This window comes from Cricetulus griseus (genome assembly GCF_003668045.3).
Source record: "Cricetulus griseus strain 17A/GY chromosome 1 unlocalized genomic scaffold, alternate assembly CriGri-PICRH-1.0 chr1_1, whole genome shotgun sequence".
NCBI lineage: Eukaryota > Metazoa > Chordata > Mammalia > Rodentia > Cricetidae > Cricetulus > Cricetulus griseus.
The window spans coordinates 8,806,326-8,822,016 of NW_023276807.1; the positions used below are offsets into that span (position 1 = coordinate 8,806,326).

At 43.6% G+C, this 15,691-nt stretch overlaps 1 protein-coding gene across 1 annotated transcript in view; it reads left to right on the plus strand.

The window, feature by feature from the left end:
- Window positions 1–15,691, plus strand: part of Tbc1d8 (TBC1 domain family member 8) — a 110,723-nt gene that overhangs the window by 43,245 nt on the left and 51,787 nt on the right. Inside the window, 1 exon segment of the mRNA XM_027386791.2 lies at window positions 9,569–9,679. Coding sequence (XP_027242592.1) covers window positions 9,569–9,679 — 111 coding nt within the window.

Below are 15,691 nucleotides of genomic sequence, written 5' to 3' on the forward strand. Positions count from 1 at the left end.
AGAGGAAGGTGTTGGATCCTCTGGTGCTAGAGTGATAGGCTAAGGTGAGCTGTCTGATGTAGGTGCTGGGAAATGAACTCGGGTCCTCGGCCAGAGCAGTACCTACTCCTAATTGCTGAGCCATCTCTCCATCCCCAACAGTGCTTTCTTTCCTGGATCTCTCCTGGCGGACCTGCCTGAGGCTCGTACTTCAGCATTGTCCCTCTGTTTTCCTGTAGGGGTATGGCCATATGCTGGCTAGGCTTGCTTCTTTACATCACAGACTTGACGATTCCGAGTTGTACTGCAGAGCCAGTGCTGCTTCTTTTAGACTCCATTGATGTCCAGCTACTCGTGAATACAGTTCTCCTTGCTCACGTCAGTGAGATGGGTCCCACATTCCTTGCACATTTAGATTGTTGTTTCTTAAAAACCAGTGAGGACTGGTTACACTCAAGGCCATCTAGGTGTTCTGTGTTCTCTTGTGGAACTTCTGTGGCTTACTCTTCATACTTCAGACCGTAATAGGCTAGCAAGTTAGTTTCTGTAATTGATGTAAAGTCTGTTGTCTTGGTTATTTCTTTCAGTTAAGCACCAATTGCTGAAAACACTCTTTTCCCACTAAGTTGCCTTTGCTCCCTTGTCAAAGATTGGATGGGTGATGGATTGCATCTGTGGGAGAATGTTCTCTCCCACTGGCCTGTGGAAGTGCTTGACCATCATGGCTCTGCAGCAACTTTGAATCATCTTAAGTCTCTTCTCCAGCGTTTGTTGACTCTTACAGGTGCCTGTGCTTTTCCATTCAAATGCTACAACCAGTTGTCAATATTTATAAAGTAGCATGCTGGGATTTTTTACTCATGTTGAGTTGAGTCTACAGATGAAGCTACATCATCACAATAGCTCCGAGTCTTCCATTTTCTTTCATCTCCTTCCTCAGCATTTTGTAGTTTTATGCATGTAGGTCCATGCATATTAGTTAAGTGTGTGCCTTACTATTACCCCTAGTGAGTTATTTTGTTTTGTTTTTCCTTCTCGGAGTCTAGGCATTCATTCCTGGTACACAGGAAAGCAGTGTTGTCATAGGGTGACATGGTGTCTTACAAGTACTATACTTTTGGTTACTAGTTCCTTAAGGTTTTTGTTTTGCTGAACAAACATGTCATCTGTGAACCAGGTTTTATGTCTCCCTTCCCTATCTGTACACATTTTATTTCCTTTTTTTTTGCTTTTTGTCTTGCTATGTCAGCTAGGACTGTCAGTATGATGTTAAGTAGGAGTGATACGAGAAAACATCCTTACTGTATTCCTCGTTGTAGCAGGAAAATGTTCAGTTTCTTACCATCAGTATGATAACTGTAGGGCACTCTGTTTGTATGTTGAGCGAGCTTTACAAATTATAGAAATTATCAACTCCTAGGTGGTTGGGTTTTGTCTTAATTAATCATGAGCAAGGCTTAATTAATCCTGTACCAGCTGGCACAAGGAATTTACCTTGATGATATGTTATTTACTTATTTTTCTAACGTATTATCCTTGTATACTGACTGAGTCATGGTTGCCCATGGAGTTTAGTTTGTTATTTGATACTGGAGGGTTTTTTTTGCTAATGATTTGTTGATGACTTTTTGCAAGGATGATATGGTAACTTTCTTTTTTCAGTAGTTTTATCAATGTGGCTGTTGCAGGAATGCAGGGTTCACTATCACAGTAGAATGCACTGGACAAGAGGTTTCTGAAGGAGATTGTGGGATGTGCTTTTATTGCCCCTTAAGGTTTAGTAATATTTGCCAGTGAACACATTTGGGTTGGGTAATTTATCAGGCTATTGTTATTGATTCAATTTCTTTAACAGATAAAGATCTGTTCAAATGATTCATTACTCCTTAAAAGTTTTGGTAGTTCATTTCTTTAAAAGATCGTGTCATTTTGTGTAATTTACTGAATTTACAGGCATAAAATTATTTACACTATCTCCTTATGGTTAATAACCTTGTAACTCTAATCCCTCCCTCCCAGGAGGGTATCAGCATCTTGGGGCTGCATTGACACTGCCTTAGAACATTCCCTTAGCCAAGGACAACCCAGGACGTCTGATCCTCCTCCACTATGGAGCGCTGGGATCATAGGTTTACAGCCCACACCCTATTTATGCGGTGCTGGGGATCGGAGCCCAGGCTCTTATCATGCTGGGCAGACATTCTACATCCCCTGCCTTCCCTCCCTTTCTAATATTGGTAACTTGCCTTTTTTTTTCTTTCCCTGGTTACCCTAGGAAGGGCTTTGCCAATTTTTATTGATCTTTTAGTGTTATTTTCTTCTCTATCTTTTAGCTCTTATTGATTTTATCTTTGGTTGCATTAGGTATCAGATTGCTCCTTGGTTTTCTAATGTGTACTGGCTTAGGTTATTGATTCCAGGTCTTTGTACTGTCCTAATTTACTCACTTGATGTTGTAATTTTCCCCTAAGCAATATGTTTGCTCTGCACTACACATTTGTCTAATTTGTATAACCTCACTTCCATGTGGTTAAAATATTTAGAAAATTCTCAGGAGGGTTTTTTGTTTGACCTGTGTTGTTTGAAGTTGTTTAATTTCTAAATTTTTGGGAATTTCCCAGTTTTCTTTCTGTTCCTTGGCTTCTGGTTTAATTCCATTGTGGTCTAGGGGTGGGCTTGTTCGATCTGTATTCCTTTCAGACAGGATTTGTTTTAGGTCTGTCTTGGTACATGTCACCGTAAACTTGAGATGCACTGTCTGGTGCCAATGAAGGATTCCATAAGCACAGATTAGATTCTGTTGACTTGATACTGTTTGGGGCAAATGTGGACTCATTGGTTTTTCTGCTAGCTTGATCTGCCAGTTACTAGAAGATGGCTATTGAAGTCTTCAACTAGGATACTGGAGTCATCTGTTTTTCCCATAGTTTACCACTTTGTTCATAAGTATTTAGATGTCCTGTTAGGTGTGATTGTGTTAATGACTGGTTACAGTCCTGCAGAAACCTTCAGGGTTATATAATGCTTCTTTTTAACCTTGATTGTGTTTCCTGTTATGAAATCTGTTTTGTCTAAAATTAACACAGCTACTCTATTTTAACTGGCATTAGTCTAGTATCTCTCGATTTGCTTATTTTTCTTACACTAGTATTTAAAAATTGAAACTCCTTTTTAAAATTTTATTTATTAAAATTTTGTATTTTTATATATTCATTGTACAATTGGTATGATATTTTCATTGTTATCCTCCCAACAAGTATATTGTACTTTGACCATGTTTGCCCTGTTAATCCTCCCTTGATTCCTCCTCTTCCCATCCCTTTTCTCAAATAGAAACCTTGTACACACACACACACACACACACACACACACTCTCACACCCAGTCACACACATACTTAGATTTCTCACACACTCACACACACTCTCACACACATACACTCACACACACACACACACACACACACACACACACACACACACACACTTAGGTTTGGCATATGAGAGAAAAATCATCACTCTTATCTTTCTGAGACTTAGTTTGCTGAGTGATCTCAGGTTCCATCCACTATTCTGAAAATGAGAAATTTTGTTCTGGATGGCTTTTGAAATCAATTTTTAGTTGGCATATTTAGATCAAAAACACAAAATGATTTTAGACCAAAGCCATAAATTGATTTTATGGCCAAGTAAAACTCTATTTTGTGTTTGTACCACATTTTTTTTCATCAGTGCTCCTGTTGGTGAACATGTCTTGCCTACCGTACGTAGTGCATTAGTAAACGTTAAGCTGGATGTGGGGGCACACTACACAAATCCTCAATACTTGGGAGGTGGAAGGAAGAGAATTAGGGGTTTAAGATCAGCCCTGGGAATACAGTGAGTTTGAGGCCAGCCTGGGCCATAGGAAACCCTGTCTTTGCCTTTTCTTTTTTTTCTATTTATTCTTATTTCATGTAACACAGTCTGACTGCAGCCTCTCCTCCCTCCACTTCTTCCTGTTCTCCCCCCCAGCCTCCCTCCCTGTCCTCATCCCAACCCCCCCTCCTCCTCTCTACCCCAGATCCACTCAGAGAAAAAAAAAAGCAGCAGGCATCCCAGGGATATCATATCAAGGCTAGACAAGACAACACAGTTATAGGAAAAGTGTCCCAAGAGCAGGCAAAAGTGTCAGAGGCACCCCTCCCCTTTCCCACTGTTAGGAGTCCCACAAAACCCCAAGCGAAATAACCGAAGCACAAATGCCGAGGACCTAGCGAAGACCCAAGCAGGCTCCACGATTGCCACGTCAGTCTGCGTGAGTCCCTATGAGCCCTGCTTAGTTGATTCTGTGGGCTGTGTTCTTGTATCCTTGAGCCATCTTGCTCCTGCAGTCCTCCTCCTCCCTCTTCTGAGGGGTTCCTCTGGGCTGTGCAGACCCTATCTTGAAAGAAAACAATTAAAATTGGGTGTTCAGGTACCATATGCTTACTCTTAACCTTATCCTATATGAGTCTTAATGTGAGTTTCTTACAAGATGGGATTTGTCATTTAAAAACTACACTCTGAAAAAAATTAGAGAAACCCTGTCTTGTAAAACAAAAACAAGACAAAACAAAACTCAGTTGGTGTAACTAGACCAAAACCATGCAAAGTCATAAGTTGATGCATTGGAAGTAATTTCTAGCATCTGTTTAACTGATCACCATTAACTGCCCTCTTTAAAACCCCTTTCTGGTTTTAACTGAATATTTTATATGAGCCCAACATATTTTCTTGGACAAAGTCTGGTTTTCTGAGCCACAGGATTCTCTCTCCCCCGGAAGAAATCTGTGGGTTGGCCAGGTAGGAATCAATTTCCTGATTTTTGTTTAAGGACAGCATTTTCCTTTTAAGATACATATTTAAAAAATATATTTTACGGGTAGGAGTGTTTTGCCTGTATGTAAGTGCACCATATGTGTGCAGTGCTTTCAGAGGCCAGAAGAGGGCGTCAGATCCCTTGGGACTGGAGTTACAGATCGTTGTGAGCCTCCAAGTGGGTGCTGAGAATTGAACTTAGGTCCACTGGAAGAGCATTAATGCCATTTTAACTGCCGACCCATCTCTCCAGCCCATTCCAGGATTAAAAGAAATGTTTAATATTATTATTGTTCTCTAGGTGGAATCTTTGCTATGCATTCCAGGCCAGCCTTCAGTTTGTGTCCTCCTGTCTGTGCCCAAGGGCTAGATTACTGCCAAATGCTGCCATGCAGGGCTCTCTCAGCTTTAAGCATACTTTCACTGGGTGTAGATTGTGAGGGCTTGAGGTGGTTGCTTTCCTGTGAGCTTGTGTCCCTGCCACTGTGCTGGATTACAGGCATTTGATGCTTTGTGTGGCCCTTTCAGTTCCGAAGGATAATCTGTCAGGTCGTGGATTTGCAGGTTGGCTTTTCAGTTTGTTCTTGGAGTTCTCTGTCCATTTACATTTCCTGCCTGCTCTTGCCTTTCCATTAGAAGGGTTATTAACCTACTAAATGTGATTATTATAAACTCCCTGTCTGTAATGGTTTAGTCAGTATTGTCTCTCTATCTCACCATTTGTGCTTTATCTCTGAGACTGTTTACTTCTTGCCTGCCAACAGACACTGTTGTGAAAGCCAGATACACTGCATTGGGTACTAGGGACAGAAGGGGAGTAGTCAATCCCCTGGCTGGGTTGGAGCAAGTTTTAAGATTGGCTATAGCTGTAGATGCCAGGGCTTTCACATTCCTCTGAGGGACTCCTTCTGATGCTCTTTAGAGGGATCTTTGGGCCCCTCTAGTGTTTTTCAGGTAGCGTGAGTCTTTGTGCTTTACCTTCACCCAGCATTGCTGTGCCAGGAGCTTTTGGGAGTTGATTCTGTGAGCATATCAGTAAATCACAGATGTGATGGCTCTGTGACCTTCACAAGTGTTTCTTGGTCACTCACATCCATCTTTAAGGGTAGAAAGGCTGGAGGAAATGTAGGACTTGGACAACATCCTTCTCTAGTTTGAGTAAGGCTCTGGCCACTCCTCGGTGGAAGTCTGGGTTTTTGATGAGGAGACTGTGCAGAAGACATTGCATAGTGTTACTCCACACTTTCCCAGCCTGGTGGGTACCTGAGGGTTCCCCGAAGACTGTAGTCTTGGGATTTGCTTTCATGCATTTGTTCTACCTGCAATGATTTACCTGCATCACTATTCAGCTGGTCCTGCAGCTAATGGCTTCACCAGGGAAATCTACCCTACCTGTGACTCTGGATTCTCTTGGATGTCTCTAGATTTGGTGATTGTGGTTTGTTTGACCTGTGACCTCAGTTCTCTCTGGTGAGCTGAGGAAAAGTCCCTACTTCTCAGGCCACTCAGCTATTTCTTGTGTGGATGGGATGACTTCCAGGCTCCACACAGTTGAGCCGAGAGTGGAAGTCCCCTGTGGCTTTGTGCACACAGCCTTCTCCACCTTCCGATAGTTGAAGGGGCTGGGTTTATGTAAGACATCTTGACCTTTCAGAAGCACCCGAATCTTATAGAGGGAAATAACCACTCTTTCCAGTCAAAACCCCCTGCTTTTCTGAGTTGCTACACACCTCTCCTTCACCCTCATTTCCATGATTCCCTGAGTCCCTCAAGAGGCTGCGGTGACAGCTGAGTGGTGTTTGCCTCGTGTGTACAAAGTACAGGATTTAATCCCCAGAACTGCCAATAAAACAAAGAAGGGGTTCTCTATCAAACTTGGAAGTGCCAAGGGCATGTGTGGGTTGGGTGGATGGGGCATTAGCTCTTTTCTAATTTTCCTCTGCCTCTCTAACCCATCCCATCTTTGCTAGACAAATATGTTATCTCAGTAGTCTTTGGCAAACACACCTTTAACCTTCCACCTAACAGCTGGTAATTGGATCTCCCATACACAGAAGTCCTATTCCAGAAGACAGCTGGCTCAGTCATGTAGAATGTGGGAGCAGCCAAGAAGGAAGCATGGTTTCTAATTAGCCAGAGTTCTGGCTATACAGTATTGTGCCCTTTATCCTTCTCCCAGAGAAGGTTATTTAGTGGGGGGCAGAACAAGGCAACTGTAAGACAACTGGAGGCAACTGGAGCCTGGGTAGGGTGAGGAGGGCATCTGCCAGGGAGGTTATCTTGGTTGCAACAGGATTGATTGGTAAGTAAACATGCTTGAAATCCTGTCTTGGTGGGGGCATGTCTGTAGTCCTTACTCAGAAGGCTGAGGGAAGAGGATGGTTAGTTAGGGGCTAGACTGAGCTTGCTCAAAAGGATTTCCTCAGTGTTGTGTTTGATGTAGTTGCAAGTTGCAGATTTTATGGAAAGAATATTGTAGGAGCAGATTGGTTTTTTTCCCTCCATTTTTTATTTAAATTGGAAACAAGATTGTTTTACATATCAATCCCAGTTCCCTCTGCCTCTCCCTCCCCTCACCCCTTGCCCCCCCTACCTATCCCATACTCTTTCTGTTCCCCAGGGTGGGTGAGGCCTTCCATATGGGGTCTTCAGAGTCTGTCATATCCTTTGGGATAGGGCCTAGGCCCTCCCCAGTGTGTCTAGGCTGTAGGAGCAGATTGTAGTAAGAAGTACTGATACAAAGCCCAGTTGTATATATGAATACAAATGGAAATGTTAGATGTACATATACTTTTGTACAAAATAGTGTGCATATTATATAAATATATGTGTACCTGTGCACACATCTGTGTGCACACACAGTCACATACATGCATATATCACACGTATATGTACATAATATATATAGCACATATATGCACATCATATATGTCACATATTGTGCACATGCCTAACAGTCTGTGAGGGCTTGATAGATTTTCTTCTCACAGCATATTTCTGGAGCAGTTAGAGGTAAAATTCAGAATTTGGGATGAGGCTCATGGTAAAGCAGTAACAGAAGCAATACTTAACACAGTGCCTTTTATGGTCCAGGCAGCACTTCAAGTAACAGACATTTAACTTGTATAATTCTCTCATTTATTTGTTTATTTATTTATTATGTATACAACATTCTGCTTCCATGTATCTATGCACACCAGAAGAGGGCACCAGATCTCATAACTGATGGTTGTGAGCCACCATGTGGTTGCTGGGAATTGAACTCAGGACCTCTGGAAGAGCAGTCAGTGCTCTTAACCTCTGAGCCATCTCTCCAGCCCCCTCTCTCAATTATTTTTACATGGTAGTGTCCTGTAATTATTTTATTTTTCAAATAAGGAGACCAACTACACCAGAAGTTTAAGCAATTCAGTCACATAGCTTGGAAATGGTAGCGCCAGGTTTGAATCAGAAAATCTGACTTGTGGGACACTGCTCTTGTTGCCCAGGTCTTGTTGCCATAGCTGATGCCTGTAGACTCCAGATGTTTGGGAATGGGAGGGGCAATCTTTTGTGAGAATGGAGGAACGTAACCTGAGGCTCCTTGCCTGTGACTGCTCCTGTTGTAGTTACTTTTTATTGTGGTAAGGCACCATGATCGAGGCAACATATAGAAGAGTTTATTGGGGGCTTATAGTTCCAGAGGATTAGAGTCCATGGCAATCAGGACAGGGAGCATGGCAACAGGCAGACAGCTGTGGTGCTGGAGCAGTAGCTGAGCTTACATCTTTATCTGCAAGTAGGAGGCAGAGAAACTGCCAGCAGGAAGGACTTCAGAACTTTGGGTGAGAAGGGCCACTGATTGTTCAAAGCTTGGTGAGCTGTTGTGTGGGAGCCTGGAAGATAAATGTTGAGAGAAATGCAGAGGATGGAGACCTAGCTTATGAAGTTTCAGAGGGAAGCAAAAACTCTACCAGGCCATTTATGTGAAGAATCTGTGGTGTCTGGTCAGCTGGGGCTGAAGAATCGGCTGTGATTAACAAGAGGCCAGAACCACTAAAGTAAACTTTTGCTTTGCTGGGGATACTTGATGCTGGTTAGCTGGAGCTGAGAAATTAGTGGTCGTTAAGAAGAGACCAGAATCATTGAGGTGAAATCTTCTGGGAAGTGTTTCCTTAGAGTCCATCACACAGAAGCTGTGTTCCTGAGGTAGCCAAGGTTGTACCTTGTGTTGGCAGCTGAACTTGGTAGTGTAACAGCCACTCAGGTGATACTGGTGAAGGCACGAAAGGGGGTCATGGAGAGCAGCTGAGGCTTAACTTGTGAGAGACCAGGAGAGCTCATTGGTGAAGGTGCAGCCTTAGTAGCAGTTGACAGCCCAGGACTGAAGGGGTCATGCAGAGAAGTTGAGGCTTCGCACCATGAAGAGAGCCTAGGAGAGGATAATGGCAAAAGAGCAAGCCAGTAAGCATCACCCCTCTGTGACCTCTGCATCAGCTCCTGCCTCCATGTTCCTGTCCTGTTTGAGTTCCTGCCCCGACTTCCTTGGATGATGAATTGTGATCTGGAAGCCTATCTGGAAAAAACCTCTCCTCCCCAGGTTGCTTTGCTCATGGTTGCTTATCACAGCAACCGAAGCAGTGCTAAGAACAGGACTGTTCTCATTCTAACCACCACAGCTCCCATTGCATGGGAGCAGGGGGATGTGTGCCAGCTGCCTTACCTGCTCTGCCCTGGACTCACAAATGTCCTTTCTTCTGTCTCCCTTCTAAGGTCGCCTCGTGGGCGCTCTGGATGCGGTGCTGGATTCCAGTGCACGTGTTGCTCCATTTCGGATTCTGCTCCAAGTTCCTGGGTCCCAGGTTTATTCTCCCATAGCATGTGGTGAGTTACTGAATGGATCAGACATTTACTGGGCCATAGCCACTGGTGAGTTTTGTTCCAGTTGGAATGTTCCAAACCTTACGGTCGAAGCATGTGAGTGTCTGCATGTCAGTGACGTTTGAAAGGTAACTGGAGCCTCTGGAGCCCTCTCAGGGTTCTCCTTCACTCTCACCACCTTGTCTCCCACTCTCCCTCCTCTTCGCCTGCACCGACCTCCTCCCTCTTTATCCACCTCCTCTGTTGTTTGGTTTTTGTTTGTTCTCATATCCTTCATGTCTCTGTCTCACTTTTAACCATGGTAGTACGCAAACCATGCTGAGAGTGTGAGCATGCCAGGTTTTGAGTGGTGACTCAGAGCACTGCTACTGCTCCACATGAATTGAGCAATTTTCTTTGTAACCTTGCTTCTGACTTAAGTGTGTGCCCAGGTTTGTACCCCCACTGTAGTGACACAAAATCTGGATTTGAACAATGTTTACTCTGTGTTTCACACAAGGGGTGAGATAGACACAAAAAAGAACATGGCTCTTCCAGGTACTGAGGGAATTTAGAAGTCACCCCACTTGTTAGAACAGAACTCAAGGCTCTGTTCTTCCTACAGGTGCCACTTGGTGTTGCACTGAGCTCCTAGGGTCCTCCCGAATGGAGCTGTCACACCCCAAGAAACACTTTATCAATGAAGCCTAATGTCTGTTTTATTCTATATGAGTAATATATATCCCTATTTAAAAAAACAAGACAACATCACCTGAGACCCTTTCTCTGAATGCTGGACTCTGTTAACCTGCCATCTCTGTGTGCCCATGGCCGTAGTGTGTTTTGCTTTGCATCGGGGGCAGTAAACTTGGTTCATTGCCTCCTGTTCACTAGCCATACTGGACTTTTTCCTTGGGAAAAGCAGAAGTTTGAAGAAACTTGTCATTCCCATCCACCATCTCATCCTAACCACTGTTAAAATCTGGGCATACTCTTGTCTGTCATTTTCTTTTATAACTAGGGCAGATCATTCCAATTAAAGTGATTTATAGCGGGGGCGGGGGGTGGTGGTGGCATATGCCTTTAATCCCAGCACTCGGGAGGCAGAGGCAGAACTCATCTCTGTGAGTTCGAGGCCAGCCTGGTCTCCACGGCGAGTGCCAGGATAGGCTCCAAAGCTGTACAGAGAAACCCTGTCTCGAAAAACCAAATAAAATAAAATAAATAAAATGATTTATAAAGAAGTCACCTTTCAACAATACTAATAAGATACCTGTTGCCTTAAACTCTAGCCATCCTAATGCCTTCTAGTTATACTGGATGGATAGCTTTCTGATCAGCTTTCTAGTGGGTCCGACAAGAATGGTTACAAAAGTGGATACATGTAATTTCATAAAAGCCGACTTATCTGACAATGCTATTTTGTAATAAAGTGTTACATTTTCAATAGAAAGAAACTAAAGAGAAACAAAACTTTAAATGTTTAACACTAGAGGTGATTTTTTTTTCTAAAAGGTTCATGTCAGGTTAAGGCCAGGGACTTTGTTTAGCAGTATGAAGTTAGAGTTGCAGTGTTTGAAAGAGAGTCTTAGTTCTGACAATATTCTCTGTCACCTTATGGGACAAGATCACCAGCATATTTTCTCTCTGCTCCCCCTATCCCTCATTAAAAACGAGCTGTTGATATTGCAAGTTCCATTCAGACCCACAACAATATTTTCCATGATTATTTTTTGAAGTATGTATGGAGGTAAGAGTGTGTACGTAGGCCAGAGACAGATGCTAGATGTCTTCTCCACCATATTCTTTTGAGACTTGGTCTCTCACTGAACCTGGAGCTCTCTGACTAGGCCAGACTGGCTGACCAGCAAGCCCTAAGGATCTGCCCATCACTGCCAGATTCTAGCTCTGAGGTTGCAGGTGATTTTGTACCTAGTCTTTATGTGGTGAACTGGGTGCTGGTGAACTGAACTTCAGGTTCTCATGGTTGTGCAGCCAGTACTGTATCCAATGAGCCGTCTCTCTCCTGACTCCTGTATTTCCTGTGACTGTTTGTCTCAGTTCATTATGCCAATTTAATACAGTCAGGTATGACTTGCCCCATCCAGGGAACTTTCATTCGGTTTGTTTCTTTTTTTCTTTTGGGGACTAGAGCAGCAGTTTTCAACCTTTAGGGGTGAACGACCCTTTCACAGGGGTCACCTAAGACCATCAGAGAACACAGATATTTATATTATGATTCATAACAGTAGCAAAATTATAGTTATGAAGTAGTAATGAAAAATAATTTTATGTTTGGAGGTCACCACATGAGGAACTGTGTTAAAGGGTCTTAACATTAGGAAGGTGGATAACCACTGGACTAGAGTTTCATTAAGTAGTCCTGGCTGGCCTGGAACTCTCTGTAGACCAGGTTGACCTTGAGCTCACAGAGAACAGCTTGCCTTTGCCCCCCAAGTGCTGGGACTAAAGGTGTGAGCTAGTAAACCTGTATGGATTTGTTTTATTTTGCTCATTGCTTAACTAACTAGATCCATAATTTCACCCAAGTAATGAATCATGGATATGATGTTCTCTGAATGTTTTCACATTTGCAGACATCTGCTTTTGGCCTTTGGATTTGGGGTACTGGGTCCAAAGTCTAATGTATCGGGCAAAAGCCTGGAGATTTAAATGAAAGACAAGACGTCTGGCCATTTGTGCTAAGAGAATGTGTGTGTGTGTGTCCTTATTGTAGGGAGGGAGCAGCCTTATATACAGACTTACAGCACAGTGGAAAATCCCCAGGTGTAAGAGCTCATGTTTTCCCAGGTGTGGTTGATGCCAGTGGGGCAAGACCAGGGCTATAAGCCAGGACTAGAAAACAGGATGCACCTGTGGTTATTGGCTGACAAGCAACTCACAGAGACCCCATGGGGGCTGGGGCCCCAACAGTTACAGGCCACACCATAGACTTGGTGGCTGTGATCTTCAGGGTCTTCTAGTGTTTGATGTGACAACACAGGTTTCTGCTTGTCTCATTACTGGCTCCCCACTTGTGGATTATATGCTTTTCAAACATGCAATGCTGCTTTTATCATTGGGCTAGAATAATTTGACTAGAATTGGTTATTCTCCTCAGCTCAGTGGGTTAGCCATTTTTTAAGCACACTGTGCTCTTGGCAATCAGGACAATGATTTCTTTAATCACTGTAGAAAAATTTTCCTGAAATTCTGTGCATGAATTTTATTTTAAAATTCTTTTTCCCTGGCATTTATTGCATCATTCTCTATAAAGGTATTTCTCTGTCCCCCCCTCTTTTTTTGTTTTGTTTTGTTTTGTTTCTCGAAACAGGGTGTTTCTCTCTGTAGCTTTGGAGCCTGTCCTAGAACTCGCTCTGTAGACCAGGCTGGCCTCGAACTCACAGAGATCTACCTGCCTCTGCTGGAATTAAAGGTGTGTGCCACGACTGCTGGCCTATAAAGACATTTTCTGTTGGATAGCTTTTGTTGGTGTTTCATTTCTACTTGTTTTTCTTTATCTTGTTAAGTCCATTCTCTCTATTCACTACATAATTCTTTTTTGGATTAATAATTCATTTTTTTCAGTAGTATATTCTGTACCTTGCTTTTTAACTTATTTACTAGGTTTTTTGGTGTGTGTGTGTGTGTGTGTGTGTGTGTGTGGTTTTGATTTACAGTTTGCTGTCTCCAATCTCTTTCTTCATTTCTTCTACCTCATCATCTCCTCTGAGAGTTTTTTGTTCATGCTTTGTTCTTGGGAACATGAGGCATTTGTGAAGTGCCTCCTTTGCTTCCTGGAGTGTTCCATTTTCTTCTGTCTCCATGTCTGCACCCATTTGTGCTGTGATCTTTGCTGTCGAGTGTGGTGCCGCTGTTCAGCTCACTCATGCTTGGGCGCCATGACTTCAGATGTTCTGTTGGCTTTAGCAGGCTGCAACTTTACACTTGGGTTATGGAGTAGAACAAGGAAGCTGACACTCGCTAGCCTCGATGTGGGAGTGAGGCATCACATCCCCCTCATTCCTCACAGCTACGCTGCTTTCACTCTGACCTCAAGCGAAAGAGTTGGCTGCCCTGTGGATTTGAAGCCTTGGGTGTGAATATTTGGATTTTTTTATCTCCTTGCTACATTGGCTTCAGAGTCCTCCCAGAAGCTAAGTAGGAGTCAGCCCGCATCTCTACTGTCTCTGTGAGTCTATACCCTTTGAAAATGCAGCTGCACGATGCAGTTCTTAAAGTCTACAAGGCACTCAGCCCCATGGCTGAAGCTCAGTCCCTTCATCTAGTTCTTTAGCCAGATATTAATTGCTCCTGAAATTTCCAAGAAATATTTTCACTTAAAATTTTCAGAACACTTTCCGTGCCTGCCCCACCCCACCCAATTCTATTCATTTGAACTGTCTGGATCCTGCTACACACCAGGCAGCTTCCTGATGGGGGGATTCTGTGGAGAATGTGTCAAATGTGGTTCCCTCCACTCAGCTATACAGGGCCACGGGAGGTGTGCATAGCAGTATGGGAAAGACTGGTACAGGGAAGAAGTGGACTGGGAAGACTGCAGAGGACAGGTGGCTCGAGAAACCCTGAAGGAGAACATGTATGTCCCTTTTATGCTGTGTATTTCCAAATTCCCCACCACCACTTTCTGTAGCTCCTCTGGCTTCCCACTATGCCAGGGCAGCCTCCCTGTGCAGCAGAGCCCATTCTCAGTCTTTCTGTTGATCAGGATGGGTTTCCTGCAGTTTGCATCTGGCTTGATTTGTGCTTAGATTTGACACAGGCTGAGTTTGCAGAGGTGTCACTTCCTGCTGTCATCTTGCCTGCAGAAGGTCTCCCAAACAATACTTATGTTTTGTGTGTTTTTCTTGTGGAGAAATGTGAGCACATTCAGGCTTGGACCTGTGAGGTCAATGGAAACACTGAGGTGTCTGACAGTCACTTGGGCATCTTATACCATTATCCACTCACCATAGTTAACATTGCACTGTGACCTGAGCATTGAGGAAACTTCCTGCCCGTGGTTTGGGGCCTCTGGTGAAGATGAAAGCTGTAAGGAGTGTCTGTCCAGCCAGGAAGAGGTTTTATAAGAACAATCCAGATCTTCACTTAAGTGTGACTATCCCATGAGGGACTGGCAAGGCTGAGCAGAGCCTCTGAGAGTTTATTTTCTCTTTTGAGACAGAGGTGAAAGGGGATGGGTAGATTGTCTCATGGATCAGTTATTTTACTTGGCGAAAGATCTGAAGATAATCACGGTTCCAGATGGGATGTTGTTACCACTTTAACAGAATGGCTCAAACAACCATAAGACTTTAAAAGGTGGGCAGCTTCTGTGGCTAAGGAGATAGACAGCTATTGCTAGAGATGCTGAGTTGTTTGAGAAGTTTTGGACAGAGAAATGGGCCCAGCCCCTCCAGGTCAGAACTCAGATATTCCCTTCCTAACTGAACCCTCATGGATGAAGGGTCTTTCATCTTTATAGTGGTACAGAAGCACAGCTGGACAGCAGCTCTGCTCTTTACTTTCCTAGGAGATTTTGTGGTCCATGGATTTTCCCAGTCCTCTCATAGCTGGGTTCAGTAGATCAGTGTGTGAAGTGTATTTCTGACTCTTAAAAGCTTCAGTGCAGGAGTTGGCTACAGCCCCACCCTAAGTCATGGAGCCTCAGTAATTTCAAATGAGTCTTGGGCCCTTTCTGATAAGCTGAGAGTGCTGACTGATTTTATGTCAACTAGACACAAGCTAGAGTCCTTGGAGAGGAGGAGGGAGCCTCAGCTGAGAAATAAAAAATAAAAAAGCCATAAGATGAGGCTATAAGCAAGCCTGTAAGGTATTTCAATTAATGATTGGTGGGGGAAGGCCCAGCCCATTGTGGGTGGGGCTACCCCTGTGCAGGTGGTCCTGAATTCTCCATGACCTTTGCTTCAGTTCATGCCTCCAGGTTCCTACCCTGGCTCCCTCCATGATGGATTGATATTTGGAAATGAATCTGAATAAGCTCTTTCTTCTCCAACTTGCTTTTGGTCATGGCGT